The 26,703-nt window shown below is 38.5% G+C and overlaps 1 protein-coding gene across 1 annotated transcript in view; it reads right to left on the bottom strand.

Moving 5' to 3' along the window:
- The window catches only part of Uhrf2 (ubiquitin like with PHD and ring finger domains 2), a 63,413-nt gene that overhangs the window by 35,116 nt on the left and 1,594 nt on the right, over positions 1 to 26,703 (bottom strand). The window contains exons 2-3 of the mRNA XM_032891795.1: positions 18,743 to 18,976; positions 1,698 to 1,957 (exon numbers count right to left, since the gene is read on the bottom strand). Of these exons, the coding sequence (XP_032747686.1) occupies positions 1,698 to 1,957; positions 18,743 to 18,976 (494 nt within the window). The remainder of the gene's footprint in view (positions 1 to 1,697; positions 1,958 to 18,742; positions 18,977 to 26,703) is intronic.

Genomic DNA, 26,703 nt, shown 5'->3' with positions numbered 1-26,703 from the left:
TAAAGCTTCAGGTTCAATTCCTATCTGTGCTATCTTGTATCATACTTTTTGCCAAATTATAATACTTCTTAGACAGAATAAAACCTCAGGTAGCAGTTTTCCTAGCTATTTTTCCAGTTTATCAAAAGATAAACCTTGATGCTGGAGGGGTGACTCAGTGATTAAGAGCATTTGCTGCTCTTCTAGGAATCTGGGTTTGATTCCCAGCACCAACACTGCAGCTCACAACATCTATAACTCCATTTCCAAGGATACCCTCTTTTGGCCTCTGTGGGCACTAGGCACACAAGTGGTTTGCACACATACTATAGGCAAAACATCCATACACATGCCTGTTTATTAAGATAAAACTCTTTCAAAAACTTAAAACATTATGTGTTGGCAGTAGCCAAGCTAAGTCTACCACTCTAGTAACTTGTCTTCATGCTCTCAGCCCCAGCATTCATTAAATCCAGAGACTACTCACCATCATCATGACCCCTGACCCCAGACCCTCCTACACTAACACCATCTCACCAATATTACTAGTCCCGGCCAAGCCCATTACTATAATATGCATTCTGACTGTTGGTTCCATTACCAAGAGCTATGATTAAAGTAGACTGATGACTCATTTGAGGTAAGTAGTATTGATAAGCTAGCCCAAACCACAAGGATTAGAAAAGTGACGATTAAAGGTGTCTACTGTTGCTTCCAGTTATCCTGAAAGTGAGTTTCTACCAACTGTTTGTTGTTGCTTTCTCCTTTAAAATTTTCTTTATTACTACCATTACTGTTATCATTACGATTGTATGTATATGGATGTTTGGCTACATGTACGTCTGTGCATCACATGCGTTCCTGGTTCCCACAGAGGCCAGAAGAGGGCACTGGGTGTTCTTGGAACTATAGTTATAGACAGTTGTGACTATGTGGGAACTGGAGCTAGGCCCTGTGGATGAGCAGTAAATTCTCCTAACCTGAATCATCTTCCAGACCCTCTAAGTTTTGTTCTAACCATCTTGTACTATAAAAATGCACAGCCCATTCTAAGATTTGAGCTCACAGCACATGGCAAAAAGTTTCTGTGTGCTTAAAATATTTAAGTGTGTGCCAATAACTTTTGATCCACAATTTTAATAACAAAATTTAGTGCTAGAATCTAGGCTCTTAAGGCCAATATCCCTCATAATATTTTAGAACATAACTTTATCTAGAAACAGAGACAGGAGCATGGCTGTCAATTCATATGAGATTTCTTATTTGGGGTGAGAAAGATGGAAAAGTTCTAAACTTTGTGACAATGCATAATCTTTGGACATATTAAAAGTCAATGAATTATTTTCTTCAAATGGTTAAGATGTATGTAAATTATCTCAATTAAAAACAGTTTTCAGTATTTGTTGCCTTATTCTTATAGCTATTACAATGTTTCCTAAAATATTAAATATAACCAAAACCTAACAGACAAATAGAAATCTGAACATGCTAAAACAAGCCAATAGTAGGATGATTAAGAACAAGCCACATCTAAGTCAGAGATGACTGACAGGTAAAGGGCCCTTACTGTTGGATAACAATATCTAAACAAGCAGAAACAAAGACCGAACATGACCGCTAAATGATTTCTTCAGAAAGACTATTCAGAATAATCCTGAAACGCAAAGCTTTGCTTCTATACAGGAAAACACGAAGTCCTCAATGATATGAGCACTTACTCATCATACTCGATATGATAAATAACGTCTTCATCAGCAGCAACTGAGTCTGAATTAGACGTAGAGGGCACATTGTCCAATTTATTTGTGTTCTCTTTGGAATTATGATTTACATTTCCATTAGTCCTTTTATAAGAATTGCCATTCTTCAGTGGAGTTTTGCCACGTGAATGTCCATCAGAAGCTCTAGTAACACTATGTATATGTGCTTCAAACCAAGCACCAAGGCCGGCATCTCTGGCATCCACCAATTCATTTACCTAAAAAAAGTTTAAAATTAGTTAATGAAGCTTAATTTCATCTATTGCTTCAAAAACTTTAATATAACTCATATTGTGTGAGAGTTATTATTAAACAATATTTGTTGCTATTCATGTTTGAAATGATTACAGATTAAATCATAATTATCCTTTTAGATTATATTGTACTATTTTAATCATGGTATTTACTAATATAATTAAACTCCGTCCCAATTTCCTTCAATGAAGTAGATGTTTTAATTCTTCCTCACCCATGTCTACACTCTACTTATAAAAACAATGATTACATATGCAGGAATCATGTTAAGAATGCTGCCATGACAAACCAACACTGTGAATAATTGAGACAATTTGTTCTATTAATTTTTTAATAACCCTAAGAATAATTTATACAATCAGTCTAACAAAAATGCTACTTGAAAATAAAACTTGAAAATGAAGGAATTATTCACAAAGAACAACTGAAACAGTCAGTAAACTAATGTGCACACACTGGGAAGCACTCTGCCATGGGTCAGGAACTCAATAGGCAAACACACTCATTTACCACTTCAGAGAACAAAGATAAAACAAGGAGAGAGGCTAAGACACAGAACAGAAGCCCAGTAATGATCCAGACCTAGCCACTTTTAGAAACAGAAAACAGTGATTAGAACATAGGTAGATCAGAATTAAACAACAGGTAAGTTTCTAAAAATTCTTCTAAAAAATGTGAGGACATCAGTAAGACAGTTTTTGTTTTTTACCCAGGGATAGAGAGAAATCTCTTGAACCTTTTTCCCCCACGCCCTTACAAAGAAAATCTGCACATGATCACCTTTTCAATCTTGAAGTGTTCCCTTGAAGACAAAGGAGACCATTTAATGTACTTAATAAATATAAGGCTTACAGCTGATGTTGGCTAATTTTTGTTGTAAACTTGATACAACTTTAGAGTCACCCAGGAAGAGGGAAACTCAATGCAAGAATTGTTTCAATCATATTGGCCTGCAGAATGTTTGTGATGACAATGTGGGAGGGAGCCCACTGTGGGAGACACTATCCCTAGGTAGGTAGGTCCTGGATTTATAAGATACTCCAACATCTCAAAAAACACTTGGTCAACTATGTTCACAGCAGCTTTATTCCTAATAGCTAGAAACTGGAAACAACTTATATGTCCCTCAACTGAAGAATAGATAAGAAAATGTGATACATCTACACAATGGAATACTATTCAGCCATCAAAAACCAAGACAACATGAATTTTGCAGGCAAATGGATGGAACTTGAAAATATCCTGAGTGAGATAATCCAGTCCCAAAAGGACATGCATAGTGTGTACTTACTGATAAGTGGATGTTAGCCAAAAAGTACAGGATACCCATGATATACCCACAGACCCAAAGAAGCTAAACAAGAAGGCTCAAGCCTGGAAGCTTGAATCTCGCTTAGAAGGGGGATTAAAACAGCCCTAAGAGGCAGATGGAGGGGAAATGGGGAGGGAGGGGAATGGGGGATTCAGTATTACAAGAGAGATGGATAGATGGCCATGAAAATGAATGGAAATCTATAACTGACAGGGGTGAGGAGGTACAGGGCATCTCCAGGACGATGTAGGATAAAGGAGAGTCCGAACAATCAATGGGGGTGACCTTAGCTGTGACTCACCACGTTGAGGATATGGAACCTGAAGAGGCCTCCTCCTATAGCCAGATAGGAACTCCTTTGTAGTGATAGAGACAGCAACCCACTCACAAAGCTTTCCCCTAAAATTTATCCGGTCTACAATCAACGCAGGCACAGGGGAGGGGGCAGAACAGCCGACCGATAACGGGTCTAACCTGAGACCCATCCCATGGGCAAGCACCAATTCCTAACACTATTAACGATACTGTTATGCTACAGACAGGAGCATGTTGTCCTCTGCGAGGCTCCACCCAGCAGCTGACTCAGACAGGTGCAGACACCCACAGCCAAACAGTGGATGGAGCTTGAGGACTCTTATGGAAGAACAGCAGGAAGGATTGTGGGCCCGAAGGGGACAGGAACTCCACAGGAAGACCAACAGAAACAACTAACCTGGACCCTTGGGGCTCTCAGTCTGGACCACCAACCAAAGAACATGCATGGGCTGGACCTAGGCCTCCCCATATGGCATGTACTGCTTATATGTAGCAGATGTGCAGCTTGGCCTTCATGTGGGTCCCAAACAACTAAAAGAGGGGCTATCCCAAAAGCTGTTGCCTATATGTCGGATACGTTCTTCTAGTTTGGCTGCCCTGTCTAGCCTCAGTGGGAGAGGAAGCACCTAGCCTCACAGAGACTTGAAGTGCCAGAGTCAGAGGGAAAACCTAGGGGGACCCACCTGCTCAGAGGAAAAGGGGAGGGGATGGGAAAAGGACTGTGGGAGGGGGTTACTGGGAGGGGGCAGTGAGCAAGATGTAAAGTGAGTAAATAAAATTTAAAAATTAAATAAAAAAAATAAAGTTAGAAAAAAGAAGGAAAGAAAGAAAGAAAGAAAGAAAGCTAGCTAGCTAGCTAGCTAACGGAGAAGCCAGAGATGAGGCTAAGCAATCTTTCCCCTCAGTTCCTGCCCCGTCTTCCCTCAGTGAGGTACTGTGACCTGGAAGTTGAGCCAAGTCAGCTCTTTCCTCTCCAAGTTGCTTTGATCAGAGGGTTTTTAGTCACAGCAACAGAAATCAAACTAGAACACAGATGGTATAGCATGAAGATGTTCTAAACCACTTATACCCACGTGTGCCAGATAGCATGCAATGTTCTTTACTTAGTTTGCCTAATTACAGTGAGCCTATTCATTCCTCTATGAAGAAACAAAGGCATTGCTAGCTTGTGTAGGCAAAGGCTAATCAGGATGTAATCTAGAGAGCTGAAACATCCTGGCCCTGAACAACTGTGTGGGGTTTGCCGTTACACTAAGAAGCCTGTTAGACCTGACAGGAGAGGTAAGCACAGACTTTAAGTGACAAGCTCAGAAATCTATTTTAACTTGGTTTCTTTCTTTCTTTCTTCTTTTTGAAGTTTCAAATCACCAAAATAAGGAGAAAGCACAAATAAGTCAAAAACATTAACTTTCATCTTGGTGCAACATTCAACCGCACAGGCAGTATGCAAACTGAATGCCACCATAGGAATGATATAGCTTCAAAGAAAAGCTTTAGTACAACATAAGAACAAAGCACCTAGAAGAGGGGAAACAGAAGGATGGGAGGAAGGGAAAGAGAAAGAGAACAACTACTACTTCTACTAATAATAAAGTAATAATACGTTATATACGTTTATACAATTATAAACAAACATGCTATCTACTATATAAATTGATTTACATATTAAATGAATGCAGGCTTATTTCTTCCACTATAGTAAAAAGTAAATTTAAAGACAATTTATTGTAAGCAAAAAAGTAAAACAAACTAAAGTATTTACTGCTAAAGATAAGAATAAACTTGTTACTATTTACTCACAGAACGCCAAAACATAGTATTTCATTTAGTATTCCACCTGTGTATTGTAACAGGGAATGCAATCTATGGTTGTAGCCTGAAGGGTGGGGTGGGGTAGTGTAATCTGTAATCCCAGCACTCTGGAAATTCAGGCTAGAGAATCACAAGTTCAAAGCCAGCCTAGGCTATAGGAAGAAAACAGCAGCCTGTCTCAAAAACAAAAAGTAAAAAACAAAACAAAAAAATCCTACCCAAATGTAAACTCTAGTATGGATCAGTAAGCAGTAAAAATGAAATACTGAAATCTGCAAGAAGCCAGCATGTAGGGCTACTATTTAGATTAACCTTAAATAAAATTTATTAGTTCATAAAAGTAGGGATTGTCATTGGAGTACAGTAAATATAAAACTCAAGTTTTATTAGCCTATTGTTTTATTAGCATACCATTTATAATAACGCAAATAAAAAGGTGGCTGGTGGTGCTTTTAAACTCTAAATACGTTGTAAAATAAATAGATATGCAGTATATATTTTCAAGTTTTGGTTTCTTTAAAAAAATACAGAAATAAGAATATGTTTTCACTTTAATCTCAGGTGTGGGATGTGGGGCTGCTTCAGATCATCCACAGCAGCTGACTATGATTTGCCTCGTGCTCTAGCAGGGGTGTGATGTTGCCAGCTGCAGATACATTTCTGCAATTCTATGATATTACACCGTACACTGGGGACTTTTCAGAAGGAATATAAATGCTAGGGCCCTAAGAGGTTTTTGGTTATTGGTTGCTGTTTGTTAAGCAGTCTTGACCAAAGAAGAAACAAGAAGAAATTAGATATCCTAACAGCAAAGATCAAACTTACTCAAAGGAACTCAATGCCCTCCATCAGCAGGAAGTATCCTATCAATGACTTCCTCCTCTTTGTGACTGCTGACTTCACACAGGGATATTTCCTATCCCCTCTATACTTTTTTCTCTCTTATCTGGTGTCAGAAGTTTGAAAGAGTGGGATAAGGGTAGGAGAAAGATTTATATCCCACAAAGTACTAAAAGTCCAGCTACATAAACATGCTAAGGAAACATTTAAATAGGTTAAATTTCGTGTAAAAGATAAACTCTTTTGTAGAGGCTGGGTTTTGATGGCAGCTCAGAACAACAACAATAACAAAAATATTATACCATAAAATTAATATAAAAACAGGATACTGTCATGGTACTCTTCTAAGTAACTCAGGAGAAATTAAGAACAGAAAGAATCTGTCAGAAGAGTGGACATCTGGTAGCATGTTCTTGTAATCCCAGTCCAAGAAAGGCTACGATAGAACAATTTTAAGAGTTTGGGGGTTGGGGATTTAAAAAAATGGGGTTGGGGATTTAGCTCAGTGGTGAGCGCTTGCCTAGGAAGCGCAAAGGCCCTGGGTTGGTCCCCAGCTCCGGAAAAAAAAAAGAAAAAAAAAAAAAAAAAAAAAAAAAAAAAAAAAGAGTTTGATACCAGTCTGAGTTACATAGTAAGACCCTGTTTCAAAAAAGTTAATGTGAAGATACAGTATGACAAAAAGAAGATAATATATTAGAAGTGTTCAAATCATACATATCCACATAATTTTAATTTATACAATTAAAATGCTGAAAGGAGATGTTAATGTTATTTAAAGAAAAATTTAATTCACACAGCAAAGCAATGGATTTGGTCAAGAGGTGAAAGAGTTAGGCAGTGGTGATGCACACCTTTAATTCCAGTACTCAAGAGGGAGAGGCAGGTGGATCTCTTAGCTTGAGGTCAGCCTGGTCTACAGAGTAAGTTCCAAATCAGCCAGGGATACACAGAGAAAAACAAAGCAAACAAACAAACAAACAAAAGGAGGCAGAAGAAACTAAGGAAAATCATAGGCTAAAAGCCTTTACTCTCAGGACAGGACAGGCAATCTAAGATTAGTTAGTTTCAATGTGTAACAATGGGTTTCAGGCTACTTGGAGCTCTCTAGTTGTCTGACATGACATCCTTGCCATGGATGATCAGAATACTGTCCTAGTGTGTGAGACAGAAATAAGAGATGTGACTAGGGTATGGACTCGAAATTGATCTGTTGTTGTATAGTAAAGACATGCTCTCTGACAGCATATTATTTCTAGGAATTCACAAAACAAAACAAAAAAAAAATTCACCAGTTATTAGGAAAGGCAGTCTAGTCTCTCCCAGCCAGTAAGGTTTCTTTACAGATGTCAAAATATCAAAGAATATACATACTTCATATATTTAAAAAATATATAAATTTGTATATGAAAATAAGCAGCATGGTTTGGAGCTAGATTTTGTGATGCAGTAGATAAGTCACATGAGCCTGTAATTAAATCTGACCTTAATTTTTATTTAAAAACAAAATAGCTATAAGCACAAGTATAGTAGTGCACACTGTAATCTCATGAGGTTTAAAAAAAGCACACATATGGGGTTGGGGATTTAGTTCAGTGGTAGAGCACTTGCCTAGCAAGCACAATGCCCTGGGTTCGGTCCCCAGCTCCGAAAAAAATTAAGAAAATCAAAAAAGCACACATATTCACTTGCACCTTGCAAGACAAAGACTTAAAAGGCTTAATTAAAACAAACAAACAAACAAAAAAACTTATAGTTTTTGCTCATATAACCAAAGCCAGTGTGAGCATGTATGTTAATAAAAGGGTCACTAATAAACTGCCTTTTAAAAGAAAATATACAAAAGCCACATGTAAACTCGGCATGAGTGTGGTTTATATTTTATAACAAGTACTCTCAATACTGAGGTACAAAATATGCAAGGCAGCCTGGGTTACAAATTGAGTTTTTGTCTAAAAAAGTAGAAAACAAGCAAGCAAAAGCATACATGTACATAAATATATATATATGTACACATATACATATATATAATCTTCACATGTAAAAAAGGGCATGCACATTTAGAAATGTAGAAAATCTAAAGCATGAGAAGCAAGGTAACTAAAACTTAGACAGTACCAAAGAGCACACGCTAGGACTATTGCTCGTCACGCACGTCTGGATCCATCGCTCTCCAATACTAGGTTTGGAATATATGGCCTCACATATCTCACATACGCTAGGCAACTACTGACTACTAAACTATAAACATTTTTAAAACTTTTTACTTTCAGCCCAGGCCCTGAACTTCCAATTTCCTAGCCTCAGCCCTGAGTACCTGAGGTTACAGACTGGAACCACCAGGTCTTACTCTTTGTTTTCCTTTCTTCTTTGTCTTTGAGGGTAAAGGTGGGGAACACAACTCACTATGTTGTCCAGGCTGCCTGAAACCTGTGATGTAAAATTTAGACTGGCCTTTTGCCTCCTTCCTCTTGTCTTTGCCTCCCAAGTAGCTCCAATCATCAAACATGTTTCTAAACATGTCCTTTGTTCTGTGGAAAACACAGCTCTGTGGATAATTCGGCATTCAAACGTTTCATATGTATAATCTTAAAAAGTTATCTTGTCCCAGCCTCGTACTTTTACGGTTTAAAACATACCTACCAATGCATCTGAGTAAATCCAACCCAGGAGACATGCAATGTGCAGAAACTGAAAACTGTTTCTTTTCACCAAGCATCAGCGTATCTATCTAATGCTGACTCATTTAATGGCGCAATCTTATTTTCCATCATCTGCTTAGTAAATATTAGCAGGTTTTGATTATATAATCACTTCCTTTAATAATTATAATACAAAATCATTCCCATTCTTCCAAAAAAAAAAATAAATAAAGACATGAAACAAATCTGTCCTCAAGACGTATAGTAAAGGACTGGGGAGATAACTTGGTGAACCAGCATGAGGACCTGAACTTGAGTATCAAGAGTCCATATAAAAGCTGGTCACTGTAGCACAGGTCTGTAATCCCAATGCTCCTCTGGTAACAGGGGAAACAGACAAGAGAATTCCTAGGAGCTTGTGAGCCAGCCAGCATGGGTATACAACAGCAAACAAGACAGAAAGAAAAGACCAACACCTGAAGCTGTCCTCTGGCCTCCACACATGCATACTTGTGCCATGGCACCTGCACACAGGTACATGAACATACAGGTACATACACAACTGCCATCCTGTACAACACAAAAAACACATATAGCTAAAATGTAGAGTGAAACTCAGAACATGGGTTTCTCCAACTCTAAATATGACTCATTTTATTTTGTATTTCATGGTAAATACAAATTTTAAAAATGCAATATGCTTCTATTTACATAAAACTCAGAAACAGCTAAATTAGGGTTGCATAAACAGATTAGATGTTTGTAAATTGTTAAAAATTGTATAAAGATAGCCAACCAACGACGGGCCCAACTTGAGACCCATCCCATGGTCAAGAACCAATCCCTGACACTATTAACAATATTCTGTTACGGTGTTGGGGATTTAGCTCAGTGGTAGAGCACTTGCCTAGCAAGCGCAAGGCCCTGGGTTCGGTCCCCAGCTCCGAAAAAAAAAAAAAAAACCAATACTCTGTTATGTTTGCAGCCAGTAGCCTAGCACAACTGTCCTCTGAGAGGCTCCACACAACAGTCAATAGAAACTGAATCACCAACCAAAGAGCAACCATGGGCTGGATTTAGGTCCCTACACCTAGGTAGATGTGCAGCTTAGTCTCCCATGTGATCCCACAACAACTGGAGCAGGAACTGTCTCTAAATCAGTTCCCATTCCCTAACTGGACCACTGTGTCTGGCCTCAATAGGAGAGGATGCTCCTAGTCCTGCAGTGACTTGATGTGCCAGGGTGGGGTGATAGGGGTGGGTGGAGCTCTTCCTTCTCAGAGGAAAAGGGGAGGGGGAATGTGGGAGGGTACTGTAGGGGGCTGCAATAAAGATGTAAGGTCAATATACAAATAAATGAAAAAAATTGTATATAGGCCACAGAAAATATTACTATAGAAGTTTAGGTAATAGTTTCAAGTAAAGAATATGGAGTTAGGGGCTAGAGAAACGACTCCAGCAATTAAAAAGCATTCACTGTTCTTCCCAAGGACACAAGCTATCTCACTTCAAACACAAGCATACAAACACACACACACACACACACACACACACACACACACACACACTCTCTCTCTCTCTCTCTCTCTCTCTCATTCACACACAGACACACACAGACACACAGACACACACACAAGAGACACACACACTCTCTCATTCACACACACAGACACACAGACACAAGACACACACACACACTCTCTCTCTCATTCACACACACAGACAAAGACACACAGACACACAGACACACACACACGCATATAAATCAGGAAGAAGAACATGGAGAATTCCTGGAGGTTTGCTATTCTGTTTGAAAATTTGGTGATGTTTAGAAATATTTACTTTGTAGCACATCACTAAGCTGTTTTCTTCATGTCATTATTAAGCTTTATTGTACTAAAAACAAGGGAGACAGGACATACTAAAATATCAACATGTCACATGGGGTATTTTTTTTTTTTTTCGGAGCTGAGGACCGAACCCAGGGCCTTGCGCTTGCTAGGCAAGCGCTCTACCACTGAGCTAAATCCCCAACCCCGTCACATGGGGTATTGATCACTTCTTTTTCCTGTATTCCCCAGTGAACATAAAATGACATGCAAAAAATTAACTGCTATATATTCAGCTAAATGTAAATGCTTAGCATTTTAAACATCTCAGTTGGACTAGATGACAACTCTTAAAACATACTTGAATCACAGAAAGTTTCCTTATTCACAAACTAAAATGAACTGATTGTAGTGGTTTGAATATGTTTGGCTCAGAGAGTGGCACTATTTGGAGGTGTCGCCTTAAAGTAGATGTGTCACTGTGGGTGTGGGCTTTAAGACCCTTTTCCTAGTTGCCTGGAAACCAATCTTTTCTTGTTTGCCTTTGGAATGAAGATGTAGAACTCTTAGCTCCTCCTGCACCGTGCCTACCTGGATGCTGCCATGTTCCTGCCTTGATGATAATGGACTGAACCTCTGAACCTGTAAGCCAGCCCCAATTAAGTGTTGTCCTTATAAGAGTTTCCTTGGTTATGGTGTCTCTTCACAGCAGAAACCCAAACTAAGACATGGATTTACGTATCAAAAGTTACTTCATAACCTAGCTTCAGTGATTTGATACATTTGCAATGAACCATGGGAATGGATGAAATGGCTCCTGCTCAAGCGTCCCCAGCTCTTCAAACAGGATTGGTAGTAACGAGCTCTTCAAATGCTATGCAGCACGCTGAAACGCTAATAACACACCTCTCACCTTTATGCCAGCTTTAAAACTAGTTTAAAACGTCACCTGCTCTTTTGCTGTCCAAACAATATTTTAGTCAAAAAGAAGGGAAAAAACAAAGATGTGTTTCTGAGCCACAAAGTAGGAGATCAAGTCCTAAAGCTCCACAAGGTCTTAGGTTACATTCCTGATACTTACTGTCACCTTCTCCCCTTTAAAGAAATCCTTACAAAAGAAAATGACATAGATTCCTCCAAAACTCAAAATAAAGAAAAGAGTCTAAATTGTTTGTTTGTTTTTGGAGACAGGGTCTCATTATATAACCCTTGCTATCCAAAAACATATGTAGACCAGGCTGACTTTGAACTTATGGAGATCCACCTGCCTTTGCCACTGCCTCTCTGCCCCTCTGCCTGTGGGATTAAAAGTACAGACCAGCAAGCCCAGGTTTTCACATTTTTACATGCTAACTAATCAAATTTCATCACAAGAAAGAAATTCAGAAATGAAACAATAGCTTTTTGCCCAGTTTATCTTCGTGTGTGTGAGTGGTTTGCCTGTCTGTTGTGTGCACTGTGTACATACAGCTCTCATGAAGGCCAGAGGAAGACACCAAGCTCCTGGAATTGGAGCCACCACGTAGATGCTAGGAACCAAACCCGGTCCACTGCAAAAACAGCAAGTGCTCTCATCTGCTAAGCCTCCCTCTAAACCAAACTAGTAGCAGTTACAAATATGTTGAGTTTACCTTCAAAATGAGCACTTACAAGTTCTAAGGAGGCAGGAAAGGATGCCATGTTTACTTCTCTGTCCCGAATGCTAATTCCTAAGTGAATGTGCACTAAATACACATTTACAGAATGAACTAACCATCCAGAAACAAACACTTTAAAGCTTTAGGTATAATTTCAAAAATTCATTAACAGTAACTTCATTTTAAACTGAAAATGGAAACAAACCCATGTTAGCCTCTGCAGCAAATAAAGTTAATTAAATACAATTTTAAAAATTAGGGAGTGAATAGTGCAGTAGATACAATGTTCCTTGTTGAAAAATAGAGTAAATTCTCTTGCAAGTTTACACAACTAACAATTTAACTAGAATCTGAAATCAACTTTGACAGTGAAGTCTTTTTTGTACCAAATAGCCAGACCATGCAGTAACGAACTTAAGAAAACTAGCATCTATATATTAACAAGAATATATAAACTATTAAATAAAGCCAGGCCAGGTAGTACAACGAGCCTGTAACACCACAACTTGGATGTGCTAAAACAAGAGGATAACAAGTTCAAGGCCAATCTAGATTCAATTGTGAAGACTATCTCTAAACAAAATAGTTGACAGCCATAACATGGAAAATAACATGCCGAAAAACTAGTTTTCTGTGAAGTTCTTCTGGGATAGTTTGGAAAAGAGAAATCGAAAATAAGTTATTCCTTCATTGCCTTCAACAGTAGCAGCTTCTGACCAAGTGTGACGATGCACATCTCCAACACCAGCATTAGGGAGGGAGGGAAGCAGGAGGATCTGGACTCAAGGCCAGCCTCAACTACAACCTGTTTCAACCCAAACAGAAAAACAAATGAACAGAAAAGCCTACAGTGTCTCTATCTCCCATCCGTCCAAAAACAAGTGAGAAAGGAGCGGAAGACATGGTTCGGCAGTTAAGAGCACCCCTGCTCCTGCAGAGGACCATGCTTTGGCTCCTAATACGCATATGATGGTGTAACACGGTGTGTTAACTCCAGTGCCAGGGTTTCTGATACCCTCTTCTGGCCTTTGTGGGACACTGCATGCACATGGCACACATACATGCAAGGTAAACACCCTTACTCATAAAATAGAAATAATAAAAATGTTTTTCAAAAGATAAACAATAATGGAAGTTTAATATAGACATCACTAGTGATATATATTCAGATACACACACACACAAATTCCTATGTGTGACTATATATATGCAAAATATTCTTTTAAAAAATTTTCTTGCTCAGTTCAGGGCCTTTGATAATCCGGGAACAAGTACACCTACAGGGACTGAGAAAATGGCTTATTTGGCAAAGTACTTGAGCATGAGAACCTACATTGAGACCCCCTAAAACCTATGTAAAAATCCAGGCAAATGATAAATGCGTGTAACCCCAACACTGGTAGGGAAGTGAGAGGTGAGATAGCATGGAGACAATTGGATCCCAGACTGATTCAGTGAATTAAAAAGAAAGACAGATCATGACTGATACAATCTCCTACCTCAACCTTTGGTCTATACATAGACGCAGATGCAGACACACACACACACACACACACACACACACACACACACACACACACACACACACACACACACACACCCAGGGCACAGACTGTTGTTTCTAATAGCATTCTCTAATCAAATAAACCAGTATGGGGTTGGAGATATGGCTCAGTTAGCAAAGTGCCAGCCATATAAGCATGAAGACCTGGGTCAGCTCCCCAGTACTCATTAGGAGCAGGGCATGGTGGCAGGCATTTGTAACTACAGTACTTAGGTTAGGGTAGGGCAGCAACTGGCAGATCTTGTATGTTTACAGTGAGCAGCCTGTCCAATCACTGGGCTCTAGGCTAAGTGAGAGGTTCTGTCTTGAATAAGGTCGAAAGTAAATGAAAAACATATCCAACACTGCTTCTGGCCTCAATGTACAAACGCACATATATACAGGCATGACCACAAAATCTCATATATACACCCTGAGGAGGAGGAAAGCAAAAGAGAGAAGCCAATGACCCATGGAGAATGACTCGTTACAGTATTGGAGCAGGAAATAAGCAAGGTGACTTTGAAACATCTTAAAATATCAGAAACAGAAAGAAATATCACAATAATGGTATAGTAAGGAAACACAAGGGTCATGTTTAAAAAAAAACAAACCACCTTCCAAGCTTCCACTGGCCAAATCTAGAACAATCTTAAGAATCAGTACACAATGCTATAAATAAAAATACATAAGTTGGTGAAAAAAGACAAATCTCCCATGTTTAGGGTTTTTTCTTTATATTCTGTCCTCAAATGGAATGAAATATACTTCTATCTTCAACATAGGCTATACATAGTGACTTCTCGAAAAGCAGAGGGTGGAAAAAGAGGGGACAGAAAATTAACAGTAGGAAAACTTGAGGAACAGTACCTTGGCCAGGTGATTAAAGTTCACCAACAGCATTAGCAAAATTAAACTTCTACTGTGCAAAATGCAAGTTATATTTAATAGCATGTTCACAATGCCCATCCTAAATGAGCTATGAAAGCACCATTTTTCATCTTTGTAGTCTGTCTCAAAAACAAATGCAGTCCATTGATAAGAAAAGTGAGATAAATCCTGAAGGAGACAAACTATAAAAAATGCTTTTGACCAGGCCTTACAGCTTTCAAAGTAATTTTTTTTTTAAAAAAGAGGGAATTCTAGCATTCTAGCAGGACATGGTGGTGCACAGCCTCTAACTCATTGGGAAGCAGAGGCAGATGAATGAGTTCCTGGCTACATGGCAAGTTCAGGTCAGCAATGGCTACAGAAATAAACAGTCTCAAATTAGTAAGTAAATAATAAATACAGGAGATGTGATGCCACATCCTTGATAGGTGGCAGTGGTAGTAGGGTGTGTGTGTGTGTGTGCGTGTGTGTGCGTGTGTGTGCGTGTGTGTGTGTTCATTCATGTTCTGGAATGAGAAAAAAAGATATTAAATAAACCTAAAGAAATGTTCATTTGTTATAACAAATGTGCCATACTGTGAGACATCAATCGGAGAGACTGTGAGTATGGTATATAGGAACTGCCTGTACATTCTTTGTAATTTTACTAAAAACTTTTAAACTATAAAACTTTAGGGGTTGGAGCAGATTTTAAATCAGTAAATCACGTGGGGTGTGTGATTTTATATATATATACATATATATATGATATAGATAAATAGTTTAACATATATCAGGTCCACATTTCCCACCTTTCTCTGGTCCCTGTCTTAACACTAATGCAGAAATGTCTTCACACAGCAATGACACTCTGTCAAGGTGCACAGAGCCAAATAACCATGGACTGAACAGCTGAACTATAGATTAAACTAAATCTTCTTCCTTTAAACTGTTTGTGAGGCATCGGGCCACGCAGTAAAACATAACTAATGCCTGTTCTAAAGTAAGTCCACTTTAAAAGCAACAGTATGAAACCATTCAGAGCATCATACTGCTGTGGTCTGAGTATGGTCTGCCCCTCCAAAGCTGGTATTAGAGTTCAAGCCTCACCAAGGTGAAAGGTGAAGAGTGCAGAAACTTAATCAAGCAGGGTATGTCTACGTCTAAGCTACTCCGGCTGAAACAAAAGGATTAATTGAGCCCAAGAGTTCCTGGACAGCTTGGGCAACATAGCAAGACTCATCAATCATAAATAATTGTGGATGCTTAATTTATAAGAGCGAGAAAGGCTACACATAAACTGTCTCTTTCTGTGTTGCATGGGGACCACTAGCAGGAAAGGCATCACAACCTTTGACCACAGCCACCAACCAGAATAGGCCTCTCTGTACATTACCTGTTCTACCTTTTTAGCAAAGAAAGCAAACTAAGGTGTCTACAAGAGATGAAATGAAAGGGTAGTGTAGACGAGCGGCGAGTTGGTTACTAGTGCTTGGAATACGACTGAGGTAGTTCTTTTGAAATCCCCATAAACTCAACAACTCAGTTGTTTGCCTTTGTAACTGCAGCACCTGGAGTAGCAAATTTATACTGTATGCCCTAAGAGAAATATTTGTTAAAGAGAATACAAGGAAGAAGGAAGGATAGAAAAAGAGAGAAGATAATACACAGCACTATATTCCCTTACTAATAAAAGTATAGAGAAGAAATCTACTTGTTTTACAATATTAGCTTTGGAAATGACTGCCTTATTGGTAGCTCATGTTTTAAAACAATTATTTTCTCCATCTTTACCAAAATCATGCCGATTTTGTTTTCCTGCTTTATTATGTTATCTAGCATTTCTGGAGTGATGTCAATTAAGAGCAGCATTGGTTAGCTTTCCTCTCTGTGCTTTCTCTGTACCCCCGTGAGCCTGTCTCACGTAGCCCAGAAAGACCTTGGACTTCCTGCATCCACCTCCCGTGTGCTGGGACTATAAGAATACACTACCATGCCAACCCAGTACTGGCTTTCTGAGTGGCTGCTTCTAGCTTTTCCCCATCATTGAAAAGGACGTCAAGGATGGCTTAAGACAGTCATCTATTTTATTTACTCACAATCATGACCATTTTATATTGGGTAAATTTTCTTCAGTTTATTACAATACTGAATTCATATTAAAATATTTTCTAATAATTAACTATCTCCACCCTCTGATAATCTATATTTTGCTAAGATATCACTTAATACATAATCATAATTCTACTTGTTAAATATAATGTGTTTCAAATAGTATTAAGATTTGCTTAAACCAGGGGTTGGGGATTTAGCTCAGTTGTAGAAGGCCCTGAGTTCGGTCCCTTGCTCCAGAGGGGGTGGGGGAAGATTTGCTTAAACCAAAGATTTGTTTTTACCAAATTACTTCTGGTCATGTTTTAGTAATAGTGTTTCATTTCATTTAAGGAGCAAGAAAGTTTCCTTCTTTCCTTATGCTGTGGGCCAATTCATGTACCATCAGAATTATCTATTCCTTAAATGTCTGAAATGATTTACCAGTCCAGCTGCCCATATACAAGTCCCACACTTGGTGGTAAAGCTCCTTACTAACATCTTGATGACTTCTATTCTCATGGATGTTTGCATTTTCCCCAGAAAGTCTAAATTATTTTTGCTCACATTTTCTTTATTGGTTTTACCAACCAATTTCTTATTTTGAAAATGCTAAGTCTAGGTATCCATTTACCCACAAGAAAATGAGTCATAAGGACCAGAAAGGATAAAACAAACCTGTCCTTCCATTTACTAACAGAATTTGAAAAACCCTGGATACAATTCAATAAATAAGCCAACTGAGCTTTCATGTACCTGTCAGTAATGATCATTTAAATAGCACCAAAAATATAATTGTCAGATAGAAGTCAAATATTCATTAAACAACTGTCAAAGACATAAACTAATGGAGAGAGCTGGGTCCATGAATTTAAAAGTCATAAACGCATTAATTCTATAAACTGATCTCTAGGGATAATCTCATTAAAATCTCAGTAGTCATTTGTAGTTTTATACAGAATAATTCTAGCAATTTTTATTGCAAGTATATAGAAAGCCATAAAGCCAAAAACAAAAAGCAAAAACCAGGAGTTACCTTTGGGAACACGGAGAAGGGAAAAAATCCTGTAGAGCTACAGTACTGAGAACAGTGTGGGACAGACAGACAGACCTATGAAACCACAGAAAATCTTCACAGCATACTTTGAGTGAGCAATCAGTACCTTTTATTAAAATAGAAATTCCTAAAACTCTAGAATATGTGTACCAGGGTATATACTGGTTAAGCGGCACTGTTAAAAACTAAAGGTGGAACACTGCCCAGGCATCTAATACATACACACTAGACGATTGATAGCATGTGAATAAAGTAGAATGTAATAATGTGAAGAATAAAATACAACTATAAACACCAAACCATCAATGTTGAGGAAAAGAAGAGCTTCATTATGAAGAGATCTAGCTATACATAAAATAACACGTTTTAGACAAAAATATACAAAGTATGAAAAAACTTGCATTACAAAGTCACTGTAAGCAGTTTCCTTGGAGGTGGGGAAGGCAAGCAATACCCTTAGGAAGAGCTAGCTCGCGTCACTCCACTTCCTCACCTAGGTAGAATTACACAAATATGTTTTTGTTTTATTATTCTTTGAACTGAACAGACAGAGTTTTCATTTTTCTACCGCAACACTTTTTTTTTGCTGGCAGCACTGAGGATCAAATCAAGAGTCTCATATTTGTAAGGAAAGCACTCACCACCTAAGCTATCCCCAGCCCCAGGGAAAACTTAAAGACTACTTCTGACAGAATGTGAACAGCTGCAATCTCTACTTAATGGAAATCAGTGCTTACTCACAGCATCTCACAGAAAACAGAACATTTGTATTCTCACAACTAGTAAGTCTGAAGACAACATACCTTATATAGTCCAAAGCCAGGGTCAATAAGACAAGTGCGAGCTGATGTAGCTGGCTGACTGGAGGATCCCCCTCTTGCTGTTTTCTTTACTTTAGGCGGACTATTAGAAGAGGGTTTAACCTGAACATCACTCTGCTTAGATGTGCTAGGAAGACTGGAGTCAGGACGGACTAGCAGCTGAATGATGTCGTTCAGTCCAACGTCGTAGTCAAATAATGTATATCCATTTTCCAACTACAAAAAGAATAGAAATATATTGAAGTACTTATCTCAAAACATATATTTTGACATGTTTAGTTTGTCCAAATATCCTAGATAAACTATTAAAATTGGAAACATTACAACTTAATGACCTTTAAATGGTTCTAAATGTTTTATGGCTTTTAATATCAGCATCCTCTCTGGACCCCAATGAATTTTAAGAACCACTCCAAACTAAGGTAACACTACCTGCTATTAAAATAAAAACCATATCATAGCTGCTGCAATCTCATGCTGTAGTTACCCACCCCACCCCCCAAAATAACCCCTCTAAACTATATCAGACCTCTAATTTTTGTTGCTGTTTCCTAGTCTTTTGAGAATCTCTCTATACAGCCCAGGCTGGCCTCAAACCCACGATCCTGTCTCAGCCTTCCAAGAGCTGGGATTCCAAGTATATGACACCAAGGCTATTTCAACAAATTTTATTTTAGTCAACAGTACCTAAATTCACAACAAGTGTAAGATGAATTTTAAAAGCAAGGAGTTTTTATTAACTTTTTCACAATTCATATGTAATAATGGTTATCAAGCACTTATCTTTCTGAAGCACTATTAATAATTCTTTTAAAGTAAAGCAAGATTTTGAAAAACAATCAGAAATTTATTCCAATTATGATATTCCATTTCTAAGGTTCTCTAATTCTATCCATCTACAAATATTAGCATGTTTTGTCAAAAAGTCACCTAGGATAAATAGCACATCAACTATCTTGCAATCCATCCACATTTCCAGGTTATAGACTAATTAACTGTGCCCACCACCACCACCACTACTCACACCTCAAAGGGCTGAGAGTATAGCTCAGTAGTAGAGACCCTACCTGAGATACATAAGACCCAGGGATTCCATTTCTAACACCAAGGGAATGGGTTACCTCAGGACCTAAATTTATCTAGAAATAGGGTCTTTAGATGCAATTCAAGACTTATCATTATGGATTAACTTGGGTCTTCTAAACTTTAAATGCTAAAGTCCTAACCTCTAATGCCCCAGAATATGGTCCAGTTTAAACACAGGGTCTTTAAATTAAGTAACAAATTTAAAATGAGTTCATTAGGTGAACCTCTAGTCCAGTCTGATTGGTGTCTTGATAAAAACAAACGTGAACAGAGACAGAAAGGGCAGGAGGACAATGGAAAGAGACACATGGAAGAGAAAGTCATGCAACTGGAGCTAAAACAACTTCAAACTAATAAACACCACTTCCCCTAAACAGAAGCCTCAAGTCAGCTCCCCTTGAGCTATCAGAGAGCATGTTCTACTGATGACACCTTGAATTCTAACCTTTACAACTGCTACAAATTTCTGTGGGTTTAAGCCATACCATTTGATACTGTTACAGCAGCCCTAGGAAATCAATCTATTTTGTTTCTTCATAAAGTATATTAACAGTTGACTATTTCACTGATAACAGTATTCAACTCCTTCAAGATCAAAACTACCATTTCTTCAGAAATATTAGTTTAAGCATTGCACTGATCGTTCTACCTTCTATCCACCACCATTCACAACTGTGTGATGCAGGAACACATTTAAGAACCAGAGAAAGGGTAAAGAAAAACATCTGTCCTTTAATGAACTCATTAATGTGAGACCTATTAGGTGGACCCAAGACCATAACTAACACAATTCCACAGATTATAAGTATTCATGCTTGTCAAACAGAACAAGGGACCAGGAATTTTACAAGCTTCCCAGTAAAGAAATTGAGGAATTAAATTAGGTACTCTCTGACTGTAGAGAGAATCTTTATGTATTGTGTGGAAGCATCATCTGTCAATAAAAAGCCTATGGCCAACGAGCTGAGGAAGGATTAGAAGGTGGGACATTTAGCAGAGAGATAGGATTCTGGGAAATAGTCAGGCATTAGAGATTTGCCCCTGAAGTCAGAGATGGTAGGCATGAAAAACTGAGGAGAGGTAACCAAAGACATGGTGAGCCTTAGAATAGAATACATGGGTAATTAAGGTATGAGCTAGTTAGGGAATAAGCCAAAGCTTTTGGCTTAGGCATTTATTCATGAAATATAAAGTCTCAAAGTCGTTATTTCTGGGAACAAAGAGGCCAAGTAGAAAAGCCCACAGTTAGATCTCACTGCTTGAGGGGGTAAAAGTAGCTTGCAGACAGTCCTGGGTTCAATCATCAAGAACAGACACACCATATTCAGTACCCCAAACCAGTAAGCAAATAAACCTTCATGTAAATAGGAATATTAACATATTAAAAACATAAATACCAACCCAGCCACAATCCCTTTAACAGTAATGATAGACTGCCTGCAAGATATGCTAGGGCAATGGAGGCACAAAGCTCTTGGGAGTAACCTACCAATGTCTGATTTGATTTAAAGTCCACTCCATATACAGAACCAATATCCAACACTGCTTGGTGACCAAGAACCTAAGACCAGAAAGCCCGGAGACTTAAGGTAAAAACAAATAATACTAGTCTAAAATAGGGGGGGGAAATGCAGTATACATATACAAATGATATTCTTCAATAATGAAAGATCAGTACCTGTTTAATTATTACAAGAGAAGTTTTGTCCTGTAGCAAATGGAACGAATATAGTCCCATAGACAGACATTACTCAGAGTAAGAAATCTTGGAACACCCAGCCCTAAATGGGATGTCTCCACCAAATCCCTCCCCTAAGTGCTCAGGGAACCCTGTGGAAGAGGGCAGAAAGACTGAGGGAGGACACTAAGAAAACAAGTCAACATGATCAAAGCAGCATTCACAGAGCCTGCAGCATATATTATGGCTTCCAGTTAGTGTTCTTTTAGGATTCCTGAGTGTAGGAATGAGTGGGTCTCTAACTCCTGCCACCTCTCAGACTCACCCCTCTGTTGATCTGTCTTGTCTGACTTTGATGTGATAGTTTTGCCTTATCTTTTCTATATTTTATTTTGTTGTTTTATTTAATCAATGAATGAATGAAAATCCAGCCATTAGAGTAAAGGTTAACAACAGACTGTCAATTATAACTGCTGTGAGAGGGAAAATCAGTTTTCTCGGAGATTAACACTAGGTATAACAGGCACTGAAGGGCAGGCCGCATGTTCAGAAGTGGTTAAACAAACATGACGGGCTCAGCAGGGTTTTTATGTGCTTTTGGGTTTTTTATTTGTTTTATGTGTTTTTGGTTTTTTTGGGTGGTGTGTGTTTTGTTTTCTTGATTTCTGAAGGGTTTGTATTAGGTTGTATTAGGTTTTTGAGAAAACTTAAAGTTGGGTGGGTAAGGAGGGGGACAGGATCTGGATGGACTTGGAAGAGGAGAAGACTATGATCAAAAGATATTTAAACTTTAAAAACTTGTTTCAAATAAAGGGGGCAGGGCTTTGAGATAGATTAGAGAGCAACAGTTTGGCTGCCAAGCCTGAGGACCTGAGTTTCATCCCTAGGATCCACATGGTGAACTGATTCCTGAAAGTAGCTCTCTCACCTCCAAACACGCTACAGCACATGTACACAAACAAGTAAATGTGAACAGAATTACAACAGCAAGAAGGTACTCTTCCTGTCCTAAACCTTCCCTAAGAAGGAAGGGAAGCACCCAAAGAATAAGATGTGCATTTATTTTGACATTCTTCAATAGCCAAAAGAAACACCCTAATTCTGAAAGAGCCTAAACAATGTAATAACCATTATGCCACTTACTTTAAAATTCTAAGTGTTTAAAGTAGGAAATCAAAAGTAAAATAGCATAAAATATGCAAATAAGCTAGTAATCCATTTCCCAAAATAAAGGCAGACAAGACATAGAAATAAAATTAAGGAGTATAGCAAATACAGATAAGCAGGATGAGGCAGGGGAATCCCAAGCTTAAGGTTAGCTTAGACTACATACTGAGACTAGACTAAAGGCTTGGCGGGTGGCGGTATAAACAGTTATGAATTGAAGATGTTGCCATTACTTTTTTTTATTGATGCTTGAGGCGCAAAAGTCAGAGAGACCTTAGAGCATTCCTACGAAACATAAAGGATGACGACAGTTATCCTGCTTTCCATGGTGCTTTGTGAACTTGGTTTGATAGGAAAAGTAACACATAAAGCTAGAGCAGAACACTGAGTGCATCACGGCATGAGACCTAGAGAAAGTCATCTTTCTGCATGCTGGCTCTGATACCCTCCCATTAGACGCTCACTTCCTACTTCACAGAAAACCTTCCAATCCCTTTACAACAGTCACTGTTATTCGCTGAAAAGAGCCAGTTTTACTCAGAAGGCCTCACATTCTGTGAAGTCATTAATAATAGTAAAATAAATCACCTAGACCACTGAAGTGCCTCCATATTTAATCAAAATACAGATCCAAAGTTATCTGCTATTCAAATTATTCTCTGGGAGAGGGAGAAAGGGATGAGGTCATCTAGAACCCAGCTTCTCAAACTGTTGATTGTGAATCCACATGGGGCCCCATAACTGATTATGGAACCCTGAACAAAAACTAGACAAGTTTTAAATGTGTGATTTCCAAAAGTTAATTCAAAATAAAAAATGTGATGACAACACTTGTGTTGCCTCTGGCAAGAGCCCATGCTACACAGCAGGGACTCCACTGCAGCCTCGACACCAAAACCACAACCCACACAATGTGCACCTTGCATGCATCACAACAGCCAACTGCCAATAAACACGTCACCCAGAACACCCTCACTCAGATTCAAAGCCAGGTCAGGAGTTACATGTTTATTATACCAATCAAGTTTTCTGCTTTCCTAGAAACATAATGGCTTAACTGTAGACAAATGACTTTCAGTATTTTCCTGCCCTCATTCTTCAGCAAATGAGTATCAAATTAGAGTATCTTTACGCTGCTATTTTAAATGTTTGATTTTGAAGACTATCTGAATTTTACTGACCTGAGTTTCATTTTAAAGTATTGAATGGATTTATGATTAACACAGGATTCCCAACATTTTCTAAAGAGGCCCTAAACATACCTGCCATTTTGTACTGCATACTTATGCAGAGCACCATCATCCTTACTGATCATAACATCAAAATTACTGATCAATTCTAAAAAATGTTGAATCTTGTTCTATTTCCTGAAGTACCAAATATTCAGCCAAGATTTAATCTTTTTTTTTTTTCTTCTTTTTTTCGGAGCTGGGGACCGAACCCAGGGCCTTGCGCTTCCTAGGCAAGCGCTCTACCACTGAGCTAAATCCCCAACCCCCCAAGATTTAATCTTTATATAAAAATAAGCACAAATCATTTTGCAAAATTTGCTGTTGTCTTTAACAAATCATAAGTTTAGGGAACTAGAAAGATGGCTCAGTGGTTAAGAGCACTGGCTGGGGGGTTGGGGATTTGGCTCAGTGGTAGAGCGCTTGCCTAGGAAGCGCAAGGTCCTGGGTTGGGTCCCCAGCCCCGAAAAAGAGAAAAAAAAAAAAAGAGCACTGGCTGCTCTTCCAGAGGCCCTGAGTTCAATTCTCAGCCCCTGCATGGTGGCTCACAACCATCTGTAATAGAATTGGATTCCCTCTTCTGGTGTGCATGAAAACAGAGCACTCATATGCATAAAATAAACTTTATAAGCCAATAAATGTATTAAAATGATAAATTTATATGAATACCAAATAATTTCAAAATAAATTGTGGCTTATTACCAGTACATTTGACTGACATACCTATTTTCTATACTAATATACCCAGAGTTGCATAAAAAGTTCTTGGGCCCAAAGAAGCTACAAGTAGGAAAAGTTTTAAAAGACCTGATCTAAAAATTACAAATACCCGTGGATTTAAAGTATGTAACTATAGGCCATCAATGTCTCATAGAAGTAAATAGTTGAGAGGTGCCATATTAGAAATTCAAGGTACAAGATTTTCAATTGTGAAGAAAGAGAAATGGTTGGGATGTTGTCAGAATATACTAGTGAATATTTATTGCATTAAGAAATTCCAGGGCTGGAGAGATGGCTCAGCCGTTAAAGGCTAGGCTCACAACCAAAAATATAAGAAATTCCAGAAGTAGAAAGGGCTGCATCAACGATGCAAAGAAAACCAAGGGGGAAACAAATGAAGTGGCAGAAGTCAAAAAAAGCCAGGGGAAATCACTGACAGAACTCAGGGATCAACTGGATGGAGGCACTAAAGCTGTCATTTATCAGTAGTATAATAGTGATAGATACATAAACACATTTTTTTAAAATAGAAGATACTTTTATTTTTTTTAACCCCATGTGAAAACAAAGAATCTGGAGGCGGGTGTCAATTGTTTAGTTTTTCTTCCAATATAGTTCATATTCCACATCTACAATCTATTTATTTAAGGCTACCCCAAACTGTTGACAAGAGAAGGCAGGGAAACTGGAATTCTTTTATAAGTCTCAGGAGCTCCATATTCTGAGACTGAAAGATCAAAGTCCAGTGTGCGGTACGTAAGATCCGACAATGCAAATCTTATCAAAGACCATGTCTAGCTAAGGAGATGGCTCAGTGGTTAAGAGCACTGGTTGCTTTTCCAGAAGACAAGGGTTGATTCCCAGCACCCACAGAGTAGCTCACAGCCATCTCTAACTCCAGTTCCAGGAGATCTGATGCCCTAAAGTCCTCTTCCAGCCTTTGTAGCAACCAGGCATGCATATGGTGCGAAGACATGTGTGCAAAACAACCATACACACTGAAAGAAAAATTAGAGCTCCTTTCACTGTTTTTCAAACTTCACTGTTATTACTTATAACGTTATAACAAAGCATATGAGAAAGACACCTTTTTTTCTATTAAACGTAAACTCACTTCAAAGGCAATGGCTAGCCCTGTGGAACCACCTGAATTCTATGCCTGCTAAAGACATGCTTTGCTATCTCCATCATCTGGAAAACATCAGAGACAAAAGGAGATTAATAACTGCTGCCCCAGCTAGGTATCATTCATAAAAAAATAAATAAATAAACAATTTTCCTTTTCTGGTGTTCAAGTCAACGGCTGGCACTGGAATTCTATTTTTACCCTTAATGGTTCATTATTGGGTTGGGGAGAGAGTAGTGAACTACTAACAATGGGGGGAGGAGCAGGCCACTAGAGTTCTCTCCCCTCAACCAGGAACCATTTTCTGATTATTAGCGTAAGTCTATTTTGTAAATCCTGAATTTAAAGCAATGTTATTTGGACTGTTGTCCACTAATACATTTTCATCTTTCATTTCTACCTCTTGTACTGGAGTCACCCAAGTATTCTAGGAATCAGTGCACAGTATTACTATTTGCATGGCGTTCACTGATAGCCAAAGGAAAAGCTATCAGCCACTTGAGGCACAGCAACACGGTGCTACGCAGTACTGACTACAGATATGACTGTTTAAAAACAAACCTTCCAGTCAAGTGAGCGCTTTATTAGTCAAGCACTTTAGAATCAATACAAAGCTGGCTACAACAGGAGCAGAAAGTGCTATAGGTTTTCTCTGAGAAAGAGGTCTTCCAAACACTTTAACATAACAAAACTCTGGTTTTTTCCTTTCCCATCAAATAATCTTAGAAAATTTGGCCAGTCATAGAGGTTGTAAATCTGTGAAGGGAACAAAAATATTCCTTCCAAACCCTTTGTGGCTTATAGGCTACTTCCATCGAATCAGAGAGAACTGCATTTAATTCAAAACTCAGGACTAGGGCCAATCTGTGGTCTATGGACTACAGGATGCCAACTTTTTCAGTGGTCTAAAGACAAAGACAAGAAAAACAATATGGGT

This window comes from Rattus rattus, chromosome 2, assembly GCF_011064425.1.
Source record: "Rattus rattus isolate New Zealand chromosome 2, Rrattus_CSIRO_v1, whole genome shotgun sequence".
Lineage (NCBI taxonomy): Eukaryota > Metazoa > Chordata > Mammalia > Rodentia > Muridae > Rattus > Rattus rattus.
Note: the sequence above shows the minus strand (reverse complement) of the source record. Positions and strands in the feature narration are given on the sequence as shown.